Source organism: Asparagus officinalis, unplaced genomic scaffold (genome assembly GCF_001876935.1).
Source record: "Asparagus officinalis unplaced genomic scaffold, Aspof.V1 AsparagusV1_Un1391, whole genome shotgun sequence".
Taxonomy (NCBI): Eukaryota; Viridiplantae; Streptophyta; class Magnoliopsida; order Asparagales; family Asparagaceae; genus Asparagus; species Asparagus officinalis.
Genome location: NW_017973650.1, coordinates 1 through 15060, shown reverse-complemented (window position 1 = coordinate 15060; position 15060 = coordinate 1). Strand labels below are relative to the sequence as shown.

Here is a 15060-nt window from a genome sequence, read left to right as displayed (position 1 = left end):
TATCCTTAAATCGTATGCATACCTGCAAGCCCGTCACTCTGAGGCAAACTGGATATGCCAGGGATAGATTCCGGGCTAACTCCAATGGTTGACGCTGCGATAATCAATCATTCATTGGTCAGATAAAATATCAGGCAAGAGGAAGAAAATCAGATATATACCGGTAGATGAATCGTTCCCGAAGAATGGTCTCTCGGTCCCTCTGGAAGTCTGCTCAGCCAGCATGTCAGCTAATAAGCCGGCATCCGGCTTCGAGAAGCTTGGCCCCTCCATCGCAACATCTGCAGGGTAACCTGAATGTTGAAAGATGGGGAAAGCTCGAACGAGAAATCTTCCTTCACCTTGCATAAGGAAAATGACATTCCAAGGACCCGTCATGAAGAGCATCACACATTTGTTGCACAAAGCAATCCATGTTGTCAACACCAGGGGACGCCGAACCCGGTGGGAGTTCACCCTCTTCGAAGAAACCTGGAGCACAAAACATGGTTACAAATCCCAAAAGGTAAACAACCTTGAAGCAAGAGCAATCGAATGTTACCTCCCCCTCCATCGGCGTTGCTCCCTAAGTCCACTCCACAGGGACGCCGATCGTCATGGGGCTTATGGGCGGTCTTCTTCCTCTTCGGGGCACCAACCCTCCGAGGGCCAACGGGTCGAACATGCGCAGGCCTATCACACGTTTCAACGTGTGTAGGAGCTGGTGGCTCATGATCATTGGCTGCCCTACCTAAAGTGACAATAGCCATTTCAATGAAAAAGAGCTGTCATTTATGGAAAATGAAAATTAAAAGAGACAGGACAAACCAGTATCGAGATCCCCTCTGCCGGTATCTGCATCCACATACTCTTCCTCGGAGGTCTCATCATCATCATCCGTAGGGAGGAGCTCTTCTTCGTCTGTGAGAAGAGATTTGGCATGCCCTTTTTTCCGCTTCCGAGCAAGCTCAGCCTTGCGAATCGCCATCATAGCAGCCCGGACCGCATACTCGGACTGCAACTCTGAGAGGCTCTTCACGCTGATGGACTCATAGGCAGAAAGCAACCACTTGCAGCTGAGGAAAGTGATCAGTGGCTTACGCCTATACGAAGGAAGAGCAAAGCGAGCTCCAGTACATCCCACCATCGTCCATAGCCACGCTCGTACGCCATCAATCAATCCTCCCTCAACCTGAAGGCTACGGCTCGGATTCCCAACATACAGTTGGTCGTAACCGAACTGGCGAGCAAAGCGGCAAGGGAGATAAGGCTCTATGTAGCACTGGTTCTTCACCCGGAGGACAAGATATCCAACACGGATGTTCACTAGCCACCGGAAACAACCAGCATCGAGAATAGTCCGATCGCTTCTGGGTTTCTCCTCATCAACCAGCGCGTCGCCATAGCGACCTGAAAAATGAGGGAAACACTTAAAGAATTCCCAACTCTTGCGGACTCGAAGCTCTTGCTGCACATCACTAAACTTGTTCCCGAGCCATCTGCTCTTCTCCAACAGCTGTATGAAGGGGACGGGGATGTCAACAACACTGGGCGCTGACATCAAGTCAGGACGGTGAAGAACGAACCACGCCATCAGATATGCATAAGGGAGCTCAACCTTCGGACAAACAAGCTCAGCTGATGGTGCAGAGCCCATATGTGTGAAACTACTGACCAGACCCCTGAGCCCGCAATGGATGCTAGCAACCATTGCTGGGAGCAGGGAAAGCTCTCTCCCGTAGGCTAGCTGAACTGCAGGGAAGAGCACCTCGATGGGTAGAGCGTCTGAAGACTGATGCGGGACGACACACTTCTTCAACCAAAGGGCGAGATAGCCTGCTAATAGAGTCCGGGGCCCAATGGACTTCTGGGCACGGCGGAGAAAAGAGCGAAACTTGGTCCCCGCGGGAAAAGTTCCCTCAGCACTGGCAATAGTGTAAGATTGAGCCTCAGTCTTCTCCAGCAACTCATTAACCGCAGAAGGGGACAATATATCTAGCTCATGAACAGACTCGTCGGAGTTACCCTCCAAGTTCTGGAACAAATAGCAGGCAAACTGCTTCAAACTGACCTGCCTCTTCCTCTTCGCTTGAGGAGAAGTCTGAACCAAGGAGGTGTGATAATGACAGGTAAGATCCCAGAGAGTGTCATACATGTCGGGAGTATCTTTCTTCATACACTCCAGCTGTTGGTTCGAGGGGAAATACTCCTGATACGGACAATCTCCCATCGGAAGACCCGAAACATAATGCATCTCATGCAAAGCTAGCCCTAGCTCACCACCACTGGTCAGAAAAGTGTTGCTGTCAGGCATGTAGGTCTCCAGCAAAGCCAAGAAATGGCGACAGCTGACTGGGATTCCGTACATAGTAGCTCGTATGGGCACGTACAACCCACTGCTCTTCAGATCCCTCTCCCAGCGCGCCAAGACGAAATCAGTCATGCGAGCCCACCACCCTTTGGCTAGTGAGGAAGCCCAGCCATAGCATCTGAACTCTACTGAAGATAACCGTCTCCCCAAAAGAGCCAGACGATTACTCACAGTAGAGGCAGCTGCTGACACCTCGCCTGGGGGTGCAGTGTCAAGGCCCATAATCCCGGGTCGAAGACCACGAACGTCAGGATACCCGTTAGAGCCGGGGGTCTTGTGGTGAGTGACATATCCGCACTGAACCCGCTCAGCATCTTCAGTAAGAGGCCAAGACATCTGCCTGTCCACGGCCTGCCCCTTCAAGTGACTGAAGGAATATTGGCGTGGAATCGAAGGGATGTACAAACAAGCTCCACCATCAAAAGTCAGCCAGTGCTCCTCTTCAAGAGTCAATATAGCGGGGTCCTCAACATGATCCCCGAACAAGAAGCTCGGCTTCTGTAAAGCCTGAGTGGAAGTAGAATCAGCGGTAAAGGTGGCGTCTGTGATAAGCTGGCGCAAGCAGTGGCGCCCTCCTTCCCGTACTAAGCGACAAGATTCATCTGAGCGACCTCTATCGAATCGAGGAAGTGGGCTAACAGCCTGTCTAAGGGAAGCCGAAGAGAAGACCCCCCGACTACAACCGGTGTTGGCGTGAGGAGGAAGACTACCCGAGGGGAATTCCACTGCAATAACGCACAAGGGTGGAGTCAGAAAATTCATAAGAAGAATGATAGACTCATTCACGGAATAATTGGAGAGACGATTTTGAGCGTCCTACACCGGAAGAACGGTATGCATCATCACGTGAATAACGTGGTGACATACACCGACCTATAAGGCGTAGGACGACACAAAATCGCCCCAATATACCGAAGACTTGAATTGGCTAAGCAAAACAAGTCTGAAACCTTACCCTCCGCGAGAGAGGTATCGGTTCTTCCTTCATGACCCGCAAAGAGGTCAATCAGGGATGCAAAAAAAGAAAAATCGGCATAAATTCTCACCCCCGAAGAATGAGGCCGCGGAAGAGGATGTCGTAGGAACCTCCTCCTCACTATGCTGTGAACGAGAACGACTCCTCCGGGGACGAGATCGACGCGGAGACATTGCCAATCTGCAAAGCAACAAGTCAGGTACAATCTAAAATATGAATACACGAAATTTAAAAGGGAAATTGAGAACTTTAATTAAAATCCTATACATAAATAGGATTTCATAATTGAAGTCTAGTTAAACCTACAAATTTCGTGCATGCGAAACAATGATTGTCATTTTCGCGGTGAATTTTGGTGAAATACCCAAAATACCCTCCGTGTTCAAGGCCAAAATTCAGGTCAAGGACACACCCGGTTCGGGTCATGATCGTCATATCCGATCATTTAGCACCCCCGGTACCCCACCATTTTGGTTAAATTTTGCAAATAAACCCTTTTTGCAGAATTTAGCCAATCTTGCATAAAAGCCCCTCTACAAATTTTGCATTTGGTCTCCACATGCATTTATCAAAATTTGATCAGGGGCTTGGGGTTTAGACCCCTTGGATTTCAGCCTCAATTTCACAGCCCTTTTTGCAAATAAGCCCCTCCAAAACGTTTAGGGGCTGTTTTGCAAATAAACCCCTCAAACAACTCCTTAATCCTATTGCATAAAGCACCCCCCACATCCCTTCACCAAGTGGACATAAACTCAATACCCAAATTTCAGTCCCACTTTTGCAAATAAAACCCCACGAATTTCAGCCCCTATTTTGCAAATAAGCCCCCCAAAATTCGGCCATTTCACCTCTTTTGCACAAAGAACCCCAAAGTATGGTGCATACACAACCCCTAGCCTACTACAAGCCTAAAAATGCAACCTTTACAAGAAAATAAAAGGATTGTGAAAGGAAGCTTACCAAATCAAAGGAGATTTTCTTTGAGCTTGAAGATGGAGGAGAGAACCCTATTTGGGGAATGCAAGCTTCCGGCCAATGGGTATCCGCTAAAATCCAAGATTGCTTAAAGATTGATGGGTTCTTCAATGGAGGAAAGAAGTTTGGGGAAGAAGAACCTCAAAACCGAAATAGAGGGGAGGGGGTTCGGTTTTGAGCTAAGTAAGAGAGGGAACTCTCTTTTGAATTTTGAAAAGAAGGGGGGAAAACAAAAGAAGTAATGGACCAAAACAAAAGGAAAAAGAAACAAAGCAAAAAAGGGAAAAAGACAAAAGAAAAGAAGCAAGAGGGGGGGGTGTCTCGGCCCTAGAACCGAGACACCCTAGGGTGTCTCGGCCTTGGCCGAGACACCCCAAGGTGTCTCGGCCTTGGCCGAGACACCCCAAGGTGTCTCGGCCTTGGCCGAGACACCCCAAGGTGTCTCGGCCAAAGGCGAGACACCCCCGGGTGTTTTGAGTCCCGTTTCGTCCTATATGCCTGTTTTGGACCCGGATACGCCCGTTTTCGTCGATTATTGGATGTTTTGATGAAAATCAACACCAATCAACATTCGATGCACGAAACCCTAAGGGTCAACGCCGGTCAACGCGTAACCCTAGGTCAACGCCAGTCAACGCGTTGCGACAAAAGTCAACGTTCGACGATTCAAAACCCTAAGGGTCAACGCCGGTCAACGCGTAACCCTAGGTCAACGCCAGTCAACGCGTTGCGACAAAAGTCAACGTTCGAGGATGAAAATCCACACCAATCGACGTTCGACGATTCAAAACCCTAAGGGTCAACGCCGGTCAACGCGTAACCCTAGGTCAACGCCAGTCAACGCGTTGCGACAAAAGTCAACGTTCGAGGATGAAAATCCACACCAATCGACGTTCGACGATTCAAAACCCTAAGGGTCAACGCCGGTCAACGCGTAACCCTAGGTCAACGCCAGTCAACGCGTTGCGACAAAAGTCAACGTTCGAGGATGAAAATCCACACCAATCGACGTTCGACGATTCAAAACCCTAAGGGTCAACGCCGGTCAACGCGTAACCCTAGGTCAACGCCAGTCAACGCGTTGCGACAAAAGTCAACGTTCGAGGATGAAAATCCACACCAATCGACGTTCGACGATTCAAAACCCTAAGGGTCAACGCCGGTCAACGCGTAACCCTAGGTCAACGCCAGTCAACGCGTTGCGACAAAAGTCAACGTTCGAGGATGAAAATCCACACCAATCGACGTTCGACGATTCAAAACCCTAAGGGTCAACGCCGGTCAACGCGTAACCCTAGGTCAACGCCAGTCAACGCGTTGCGACAAAAGTCAACGTTCGAGGATGAAAATCCACACCAATCGACGTTCGACGATTCAAAACCCTAAGGGTCAACGCCGGTCAACGCGTAACCCTAGGTCAACGCCAGTCAACGCGTTGCGACAAAAGTCAACGTTCGAGGATGAAAATCCACACCAATCGACGTTCGACGATTCAAAACCCTAAGGGTCAACGCCGGTCAACGCGTAACCCTAGGTCAACGCCAGTCAACGCGTTGCGACAAAAGTCAACGTTCGAGGATGAAAATCCACACCAATCGACGTTCGACGATTCAAAACCCTAAGGGTCAACGCCGGTCAACGCGTAACCCTAGGTCAACGCCAGTCAACGCGTTGCGACAAAAGTCAACGTTCGAGGATGAAAATCCACACCAATCGACGTTCGACGATTCAAAACCCTAAGGGTCAACGCCGGTCAACGCGTAACCCTAGGTCAACGCCAGTCAACGCGTTGCGACAAAAGTCAACGTTCGAGGATGAAAATCCACACCAATCGACGTTCGACGATTCAAAACCCTAAGGGTCAACGCCGGTCAACGCGTAACCCTAGGTCAACGCCAGTCAACGCGTTGCGACAAAAGTCAACGTTCGAGGATGAAAATCCACACCAATCGACGTTCGACGATTCAAAACCCTAAGGGTCAACGCCGGTCAACGCGTAACCCTAGGTCAACGCCAGTCAACGCGTTGCGACAAAAGTCAACGTTCGAGGATGAAAATCCACACCAATCGACGTTCGACGATTCAAAACCCTAAGGGTCAACGCCGGTCAACGCGTAACCCTAGGTCAACGCCAGTCAACGCGTTGCGACAAAAGTCAACGTTCGAGGATGAAAATCCACACCAATCGACGTTCGACGATTCAAAACCCTAAGGGTCAACGCCGGTCAACGCGTAACCCTAGGTCAACGCCAGTCAACGCGTTGCGACAAAAGTCAACGTTCGAGGATGAAAATCCACACCAATCGACGTTCGACGATTCAAAACCCTAAGGGTCAACGCCGGTCAACGCGTAACCCTAGGTCAACGCCAGTCAACGCGTTGCGACAAAAGTCAACGTTCGAGGATGAAAATCCACACCAATCGACGTTCGACGATTCAAAACCCTAAGGGTCAACGCCGGTCAACGCGTAACCCTAGGTCAACGCCAGTCAACGCGTTGCGACAAAAGTCAACGTTCGAGGATGAAAATCCACACCAATCGACGTTCGACGATTCAAAACCCTAAGGGTCAACGCCGGTCAACGCGTAACCCTAGGTCAACGCCAGTCAACGCGTTGCGACAAAAGTCAACGTTCGAGGATGAAAATCCACACCAATCGACGTTCGACGATTCAAAACCCTAAGGGTCAACGCCGGTCAACGCGTAACCCTAGGTCAACGCCAGTCAACGCGTTGCGACAAAAGTCAACGTTCGAGGATGAAAATCCACACCAATCGACGTTCGACGATTCAAAACCCTAAGGGTCAACGCCGGTCAACGCGTAACCCTAGGTCAACGCCAGTCAACGCGTTGCGACAAAAGTCAACGTTCGAGGATGAAAATCCACACCAATCGACGTTCGACGATTCAAAACCCTAAGGGTCAACGCCGGTCAACGCGTAACCCTAGGTCAACGCCAGTCAACGCGTTGCGACAAAAGTCAACGTTCGAGGATGAAAATCCACACCAATCGACGTTCGACGATTCAAAACCCTAAGGGTCAACGCCGGTCAACGCGTAACCCTAGGTCAACGCCAGTCAACGCGTTGCGACAAAAGTCAACGTTCGAGGATGAAAATCCACACCAATCGACGTTCGACGATTCAAAACCCTAAGGGTCAACGCCGGTCAACGCGTAACCCTAGGTCAACGCCAGTCAACGCGTTGCGACAAAAGTCAACGTTCGAGGATGAAAATCCACACCAATCGACGTTCGACGATTCAAAACCCTAAGGGTCAACGCCGGTCAACGCGTAACCCTAGGTCAACGCCAGTCAACGCGTTGCGACAAAAGTCAACGTTCGAGGATGAAAATCCACACCAATCGACGTTCGACGATTCAAAACCCTAAGGGTCAACGCCGGTCAACGCGTAACCCTAGGTCAACGCCAGTCAACGCGTTGCGACAAAAGTCAACGTTCGAGGATGAAAATCCACACCAATCGACGTTCGACGATTCAAAACCCTAAGGGTCAACGCCGGTCAACGCGTAACCCTAGGTCAACGCCAGTCAACGCGTTGCGACAAAAGTCAACGTTCGAGGATGAAAATCCACACCAATCGACGTTCGACGATTCAAAACCCTAAGGGTCAACGCCGGTCAACGCGTAACCCTAGGTCAACGCCAGTCAACGCGTTGCGACAAAAGTCAACGTTCGAGGATGAAAATCCACACCAATCGACGTTCGACGATTCAAAACCCTAAGGGTCAACGCCGGTCAACGCGTAACCCTAGGTCAACGCCAGTCAACGCGTTGCGACAAAAGTCAACGTTCGAGGATGAAAATCCACACCAATCGACGTTCGACGATTCAAAACCCTAAGGGTCAACGCCGGTCAACGCGTAACCCTAGGTCAACGCCAGTCAACGCGTTGCGACAAAAGTCAACGTTCGAGGATGAAAATCCACACCAATCGACGTTCGACGATTCAAAACCCTAAGGGTCAACGCCGGTCAACGCGTAACCCTAGGTCAACGCCAGTCAACGCGTTGCGACAAAAGTCAACGTTCGAGGATGAAAATCCACACCAATCGACGTTCGACGATTCAAAACCCTAAGGGTCAACGCCGGTCAACGCGTAACCCTAGGTCAACGCCAGTCAACGCGTTGCGACAAAAGTCAACGTTCGAGGATGAAAATCCACACCAATCGACGTTCGACGATTCAAAACCCTAAGGGTCAACGCCGGTCAACGCGTAACCCTAGGTCAACGCCAGTCAACGCGTTGCGACAAAAGTCAACGTTCGAGGATGAAAATCCACACCAATCGACGTTCGACGATTCAAAACCCTAAGGGTCAACGCCGGTCAACGCGTAACCCTAGGTCAACGCCAGTCAACGCGTTGCGACAAAAGTCAACGTTCGAGGATGAAAATCCACACCAATCGACGTTCGACGATTCAAAACCCTAAGGGTCAACGCCGGTCAACGCGTAACCCTAGGTCAACGCCAGTCAACGCGTTGCGACAAAAGTCAACGTTCGAGGATGAAAATCCACACCAATCGACGTTCGACGATTCAAAACCCTAAGGGTCAACGCCGGTCAACGCGTAACCCTAGGTCAACGCCAGTCAACGCGTTGCGACAAAAGTCAACGTTCGAGGATGAAAATCCACACCAATCGACGTTCGACGATTCAAAACCCTAAGGGTCAACGCCGGTCAACGCGTAACCCTAGGTCAACGCCAGTCAACGCGTTGCGACAAAAGTCAACGTTCGAGGATGAAAATCCACACCAATCGACGTTCGACGATTCAAAACCCTAAGGGTCAACGCCGGTCAACGCGTAACCCTAGGTCAACGCCAGTCAACGCGTTGCGACAAAAGTCAACGTTCGAGGATGAAAATCCACACCAATCGACGTTCGACGATTCAAAACCCTAAGGGTCAACGCCGGTCAACGCGTAACCCTAGGTCAACGCCAGTCAACGCGTTGCGACAAAAGTCAACGTTCGAGGATGAAAATCCACACCAATCGACGTTCGACGATTCAAAACCCTAAGGGTCAACGCCGGTCAACGCGTAACCCTAGGTCAACGCCAGTCAACGCGTTGCGACAAAAGTCAACGTTCGAGGATGAAAATCCACACCAATCGACGTTCGACGATTCAAAACCCTAAGGGTCAACGCCGGTCAACGCGTAACCCTAGGTCAACGCCAGTCAACGCGTTGCGACAAAAGTCAACGTTCGAGGATGAAAATCCACACCAATCGACGTTCGACGATTCAAAACCCTAAGGGTCAACGCCGGTCAACGCGTAACCCTAGGTCAACGCCAGTCAACGCGTTGCGACAAAAGTCAACGTTCGAGGATGAAAATCCACACCAATCGACGTTCGACGATTCAAAACCCTAAGGGTCAACGCCGGTCAACGCGTAACCCTAGGTCAACGCCAGTCAACGCGTTGCGACAAAAGTCAACGTTCGAGGATGAAAATCCACACCAATCGACGTTCGACGATTCAAAACCCTAAGGGTCAACGCCGGTCAACGCGTAACCCTAGGTCAACGCCAGTCAACGCGTTGCGACAAAAGTCAACGTTCGAGGATGAAAATCCACACCAATCGACGTTCGACGATTCAAAACCCTAAGGGTCAACGCCGGTCAACGCGTAACCCTAGGTCAACGCCAGTCAACGCGTTGCGACAAAAGTCAACGTTCGAGGATGAAAATCCACACCAATCGACGTTCGACGATTCAAAACCCTAAGGGTCAACGCCGGTCAACGCGTAACCCTAGGTCAACGCCAGTCAACGCGTTGCGACAAAAGTCAACGTTCGAGGATGAAAATCCACACCAATCGACGTTCGACGATTCAAAACCCTAAGGGTCAACGCCGGTCAACGCGTAACCCTAGGTCAACGCCAGTCAACGCGTTGCGACAAAAGTCAACGTTCGAGGATGAAAATCCACACCAATCGACGTTCGACGATTCAAAACCCTAAGGGTCAACGCCGGTCAACGCGTAACCCTAGGTCAACGCCAGTCAACGCGTTGCGACAAAAGTCAACGTTCGAGGATGAAAATCCACACCAATCGACGTTCGACGATTCAAAACCCTAAGGGTCAACGCCGGTCAACGCGTAACCCTAGGTCAACGCCAGTCAACGCGTTGCGACAAAAGTCAACGTTCGAGGATGAAAATCCACACCAATCGACGTTCGACGATTCAAAACCCTAAGGGTCAACGCCGGTCAACGCGTAACCCTAGGTCAACGCCAGTCAACGCGTTGCGACAAAAGTCAACGTTCGAGGATGAAAATCCACACCAATCGACGTTCGACGATTCAAAACCCTAAGGGTCAACGCCGGTCAACGCGTAACCCTAGGTCAACGCCAGTCAACGCGTTGCGACAAAAGTCAACGTTCGAGGATGAAAATCCACACCAATCGACGTTCGACGATTCAAAACCCTAAGGGTCAACGCCGGTCAACGCGTAACCCTAGGTCAACGCCAGTCAACGCGTTGCGACAAAAGTCAACGTTCGAGGATGAAAATCCACACCAATCGACGTTCGACGATTCAAAACCCTAAGGGTCAACGCCGGTCAACGCGTAACCCTAGGTCAACGCCAGTCAACGCGTTGCGACAAAAGTCAACGTTCGAGGATGAAAATCCACACCAATCGACGTTCGACGATTCAAAACCCTAAGGGTCAACGCCGGTCAACGCGTAACCCTAGGTCAACGCCAGTCAACGCGTTGCGACAAAAGTCAACGTTCGAGGATGAAAATCCACACCAATCGACGTTCGACGATTCAAAACCCTAAGGGTCAACGCCGGTCAACGCGTAACCCTAGGTCAACGCCAGTCAACGCGTTGCGACAAAAGTCAACGTTCGAGGATGAAAATCCACACCAATCGACGTTCGACGATTCAAAACCCTAAGGGTCAACGCCGGTCAACGCGTAACCCTAGGTCAACGCCAGTCAACGCGTTGCGACAAAAGTCAACGTTCGAGGATGAAAATCCACACCAATCGACGTTCGACGATTCAAAACCCTAAGGGTCAACGCCGGTCAACGCGTAACCCTAGGTCAACGCCAGTCAACGCGTTGCGACAAAAGTCAACGTTCGAGGATGAAAATCCACACCAATCGACGTTCGACGATTCAAAACCCTAAGGGTCAACGCCGGTCAACGCGTAACCCTAGGTCAACGCCAGTCAACGCGTTGCGACAAAAGTCAACGTTCGAGGATGAAAATCCACACCAATCGACGTTCGACGATTCAAAACCCTAAGGGTCAACGCCGGTCAACGCGTAACCCTAGGTCAACGCCAGTCAACGCGTTGCGACAAAAGTCAACGTTCGAGGATGAAAATCCACACCAATCGACGTTCGACGATTCAAAACCCTAAGGGTCAACGCCGGTCAACGCGTAACCCTAGGTCAACGCCAGTCAACGCGTTGCGACAAAAGTCAACGTTCGAGGATGAAAATCCACACCAATCGACGTTCGACGATTCAAAACCCTAAGGGTCAACGCCGGTCAACGCGTAACCCTAGGTCAACGCCAGTCAACGCGTTGCGACAAAAGTCAACGTTCGAGGATGAAAATCCACACCAATCGACGTTCGACGATTCAAAACCCTAAGGGTCAACGCCGGTCAACGCGTAACCCTAGGTCAACGCCAGTCAACGCGTTGCGACAAAAGTCAACGTTCGAGGATGAAAATCCACACCAATCGACGTTCGACGATTCAAAACCCTAAGGGTCAACGCCGGTCAACGCGTAACCCTAGGTCAACGCCAGTCAACGCGTTGCGACAAAAGTCAACGTTCGAGGATGAAAATCCACACCAATCGACGTTCGACGATTCAAAACCCTAAGGGTCAACGCCGGTCAACGCGTAACCCTAGGTCAACGCCAGTCAACGCGTTGCGACAAAAGTCAACGTTCGAGGATGAAAATCCACACCAATCGACGTTCGACGATTCAAAACCCTAAGGGTCAACGCCGGTCAACGCGTAACCCTAGGTCAACGCCAGTCAACGCGTTGCGACAAAAGTCAACGTTCGAGGATGAAAATCCACACCAATCGACGTTCGACGATTCAAAACCCTAAGGGTCAACGCCGGTCAACGCGTAACCCTAGGTCAACGCCAGTCAACGCGTTGCGACAAAAGTCAACGTTCGAGGATGAAAATCCACACCAATCGACGTTCGACGATTCAAAACCCTAAGGGTCAACGCCGGTCAACGCGTAACCCTAGGTCAACGCCAGTCAACGCGTTGCGACAAAAGTCAACGTTCGAGGATGAAAATCCACACCAATCGACGTTCGACGATTCAAAACCCTAAGGGTCAACGCCGGTCAACGCGTAACCCTAGGTCAACGCCAGTCAACGCGTTGCGACAAAAGTCAACGTTCGAGGATGAAAATCCACACCAATCGACGTTCGACGATTCAAAACCCTAAGGGTCAACGCCGGTCAACGCGTAACCCTAGGTCAACGCCAGTCAACGCGTTGCGACAAAAGTCAACGTTCGAGGATGAAAATCCACACCAATCGACGTTCGACGATTCAAAACCCTAAGGGTCAACGCCGGTCAACGCGTAACCCTAGGTCAACGCCAGTCAACGCGTTGCGACAAAAGTCAACGTTCGAGGATGAAAATCCACACCAATCGACGTTCGACGATTCAAAACCCTAAGGGTCAACGCCGGTCAACGCGTAACCCTAGGTCAACGCCAGTCAACGCGTTGCGACAAAAGTCAACGTTCGAGGATGAAAATCCACACCAATCGACGTTCGACGATTCAAAACCCTAAGGGTCAACGCCGGTCAACGCGTAACCCTAGGTCAACGCCAGTCAACGCGTTGCGACAAAAGTCAACGTTCGAGGATGAAAATCCACACCAATCGACGTTCGACGATTCAAAACCCTAAGGGTCAACGCCGGTCAACGCGTAACCCTAGGTCAACGCCAGTCAACGCGTTGCGACAAAAGTCAACGTTCGAGGATGAAAATCCACACCAATCGACGTTCGACGATTCAAAACCCTAAGGGTCAACGCCGGTCAACGCGTAACCCTAGGTCAACGCCAGTCAACGCGTTGCGACAAAAGTCAACGTTCGAGGATGAAAATCCACACCAATCGACGTTCGACGATTCAAAACCCTAAGGGTCAACGCCGGTCAACGCGTAACCCTAGGTCAACGCCAGTCAACGCGTTGCGACAAAAGTCAACGTTCGAGGATGAAAATCCACACCAATCGACGTTCGACGATTCAAAACCCTAAGGGTCAACGCCGGTCAACGCGTAACCCTAGGTCAACGCCAGTCAACGCGTTGCGACAAAAGTCAACGTTCGAGGATGAAAATCCACACCAATCGACGTTCGACGATTCAAAACCCTAAGGGTCAACGCCGGTCAACGCGTAACCCTAGGTCAACGCCAGTCAACGCGTTGCGACAAAAGTCAACGTTCGAGGATGAAAATCCACACCAATCGACGTTCGACGATTCAAAACCCTAAGGGTCAACGCCGGTCAACGCGTAACCCTAGGTCAACGCCAGTCAACGCGTTGCGACAAAAGTCAACGTTCGAGGATGAAAATCCACACCAATCGACGTTCGACGATTCAAAACCCTAAGGGTCAACGCCGGTCAACGCGTAACCCTAGGTCAACGCCAGTCAACGCGTTGCGACAAAAGTCAACGTTCGAGGATGAAAATCCACACCAATCGACGTTCGACGATTCAAAACCCTAAGGGTCAACGCCGGTCAACGCGTAACCCTAGGTCAACGCCAGTCAACGCGTTGCGACAAAAGTCAACGTTCGAGGATGAAAATCCACACCAATCGACGTTCGACGATTCAAAACCCTAAGGGTCAACGCCGGTCAACGCGTAACCCTAGGTCAACTGAAATTCCAGAGAGGAGCGGCGAAGCCCTGCCGGAGGAAGGAGTCGGGGTTTTCTAAGAGAGCGGCGAAGCCCTGCCGGATCGAGGAGTGAGCGAGCCTTCTGCAGCAAAGGAGCCTCCCCCCATTCTTCATTCCCCTTTCTATTTTCCCTTAGTGTTGCCCTTAGCGGTGATACAAAGGAGAGCTAGTGCCTCGTTTTAGCCGAGACATAAGCTTTACACCTCTGAGATCTCACGCGGATCGACGGGGTTCAGAGTTTCTAAAATCCCCCCGCGGATAGACGAAACTCTGCCCGATTTTATCGGACCAGATCTGAGTGCCCCGGTGGTCCACGGATATCAACATCCCCGTCACAGGCAAAAGACCCACGCAAGCAAGAGATGACAAACAGATCTTGCGTTTGTTTGAAAAGAGTTGTATTTCTTTTGTTTTCATTGTGTACCGGTCTTATAAAAAGTCTATCTTTTTATTTCATTGTAACGATTGAAGTTGTAATGAATGCAGCAATGAATACAGCAACTTACGCCAGTCAGCGCGTTGCGACGAAAGTCAACGTTTGACGATTCAAAACCCTAAGGGTCAATGCCGGTCAGCGCATAACCCTAGGTCAACGCCAGTCAACGCGTTGCAACAAAAGTCAACGTTCGAGGATGAAAATCCACACCAATCAACGTTTGACGATTCAAAACCCTAGGGTGGACGTCGGTCAACGCGTAACCCTAGGTCAACGCCAGTCAACGCGTTGCGACAAAAGTCAACGTATGACGATCTAAAACCCTAGGGTGGACGCCGGTCAACGCGTAACCCTAGGTCAACCCCAGTCAACGGGTTGCACCAAAA

General features: G+C 50.7%; 1 protein-coding gene across 1 annotated transcript; it reads right to left on the bottom strand.

The window, feature by feature from the left end:
• Window positions 1-726: 726 nt before the first annotated feature.
• On the bottom strand, window positions 727-3532 carry LOC109828420 (the record flags this gene model as incomplete). The annotated part of the gene is made up of 4 exons (XM_020395420.1): window positions 727-730; window positions 924-1082; window positions 2607-3075; window positions 3397-3532. Coding segments are annotated over 4 exons (768 nt in total), but the record flags the coding sequence as incomplete, so codon positions are not given.
• Between the last annotated feature and the right edge of the window lie 11528 nt (window positions 3533-15060).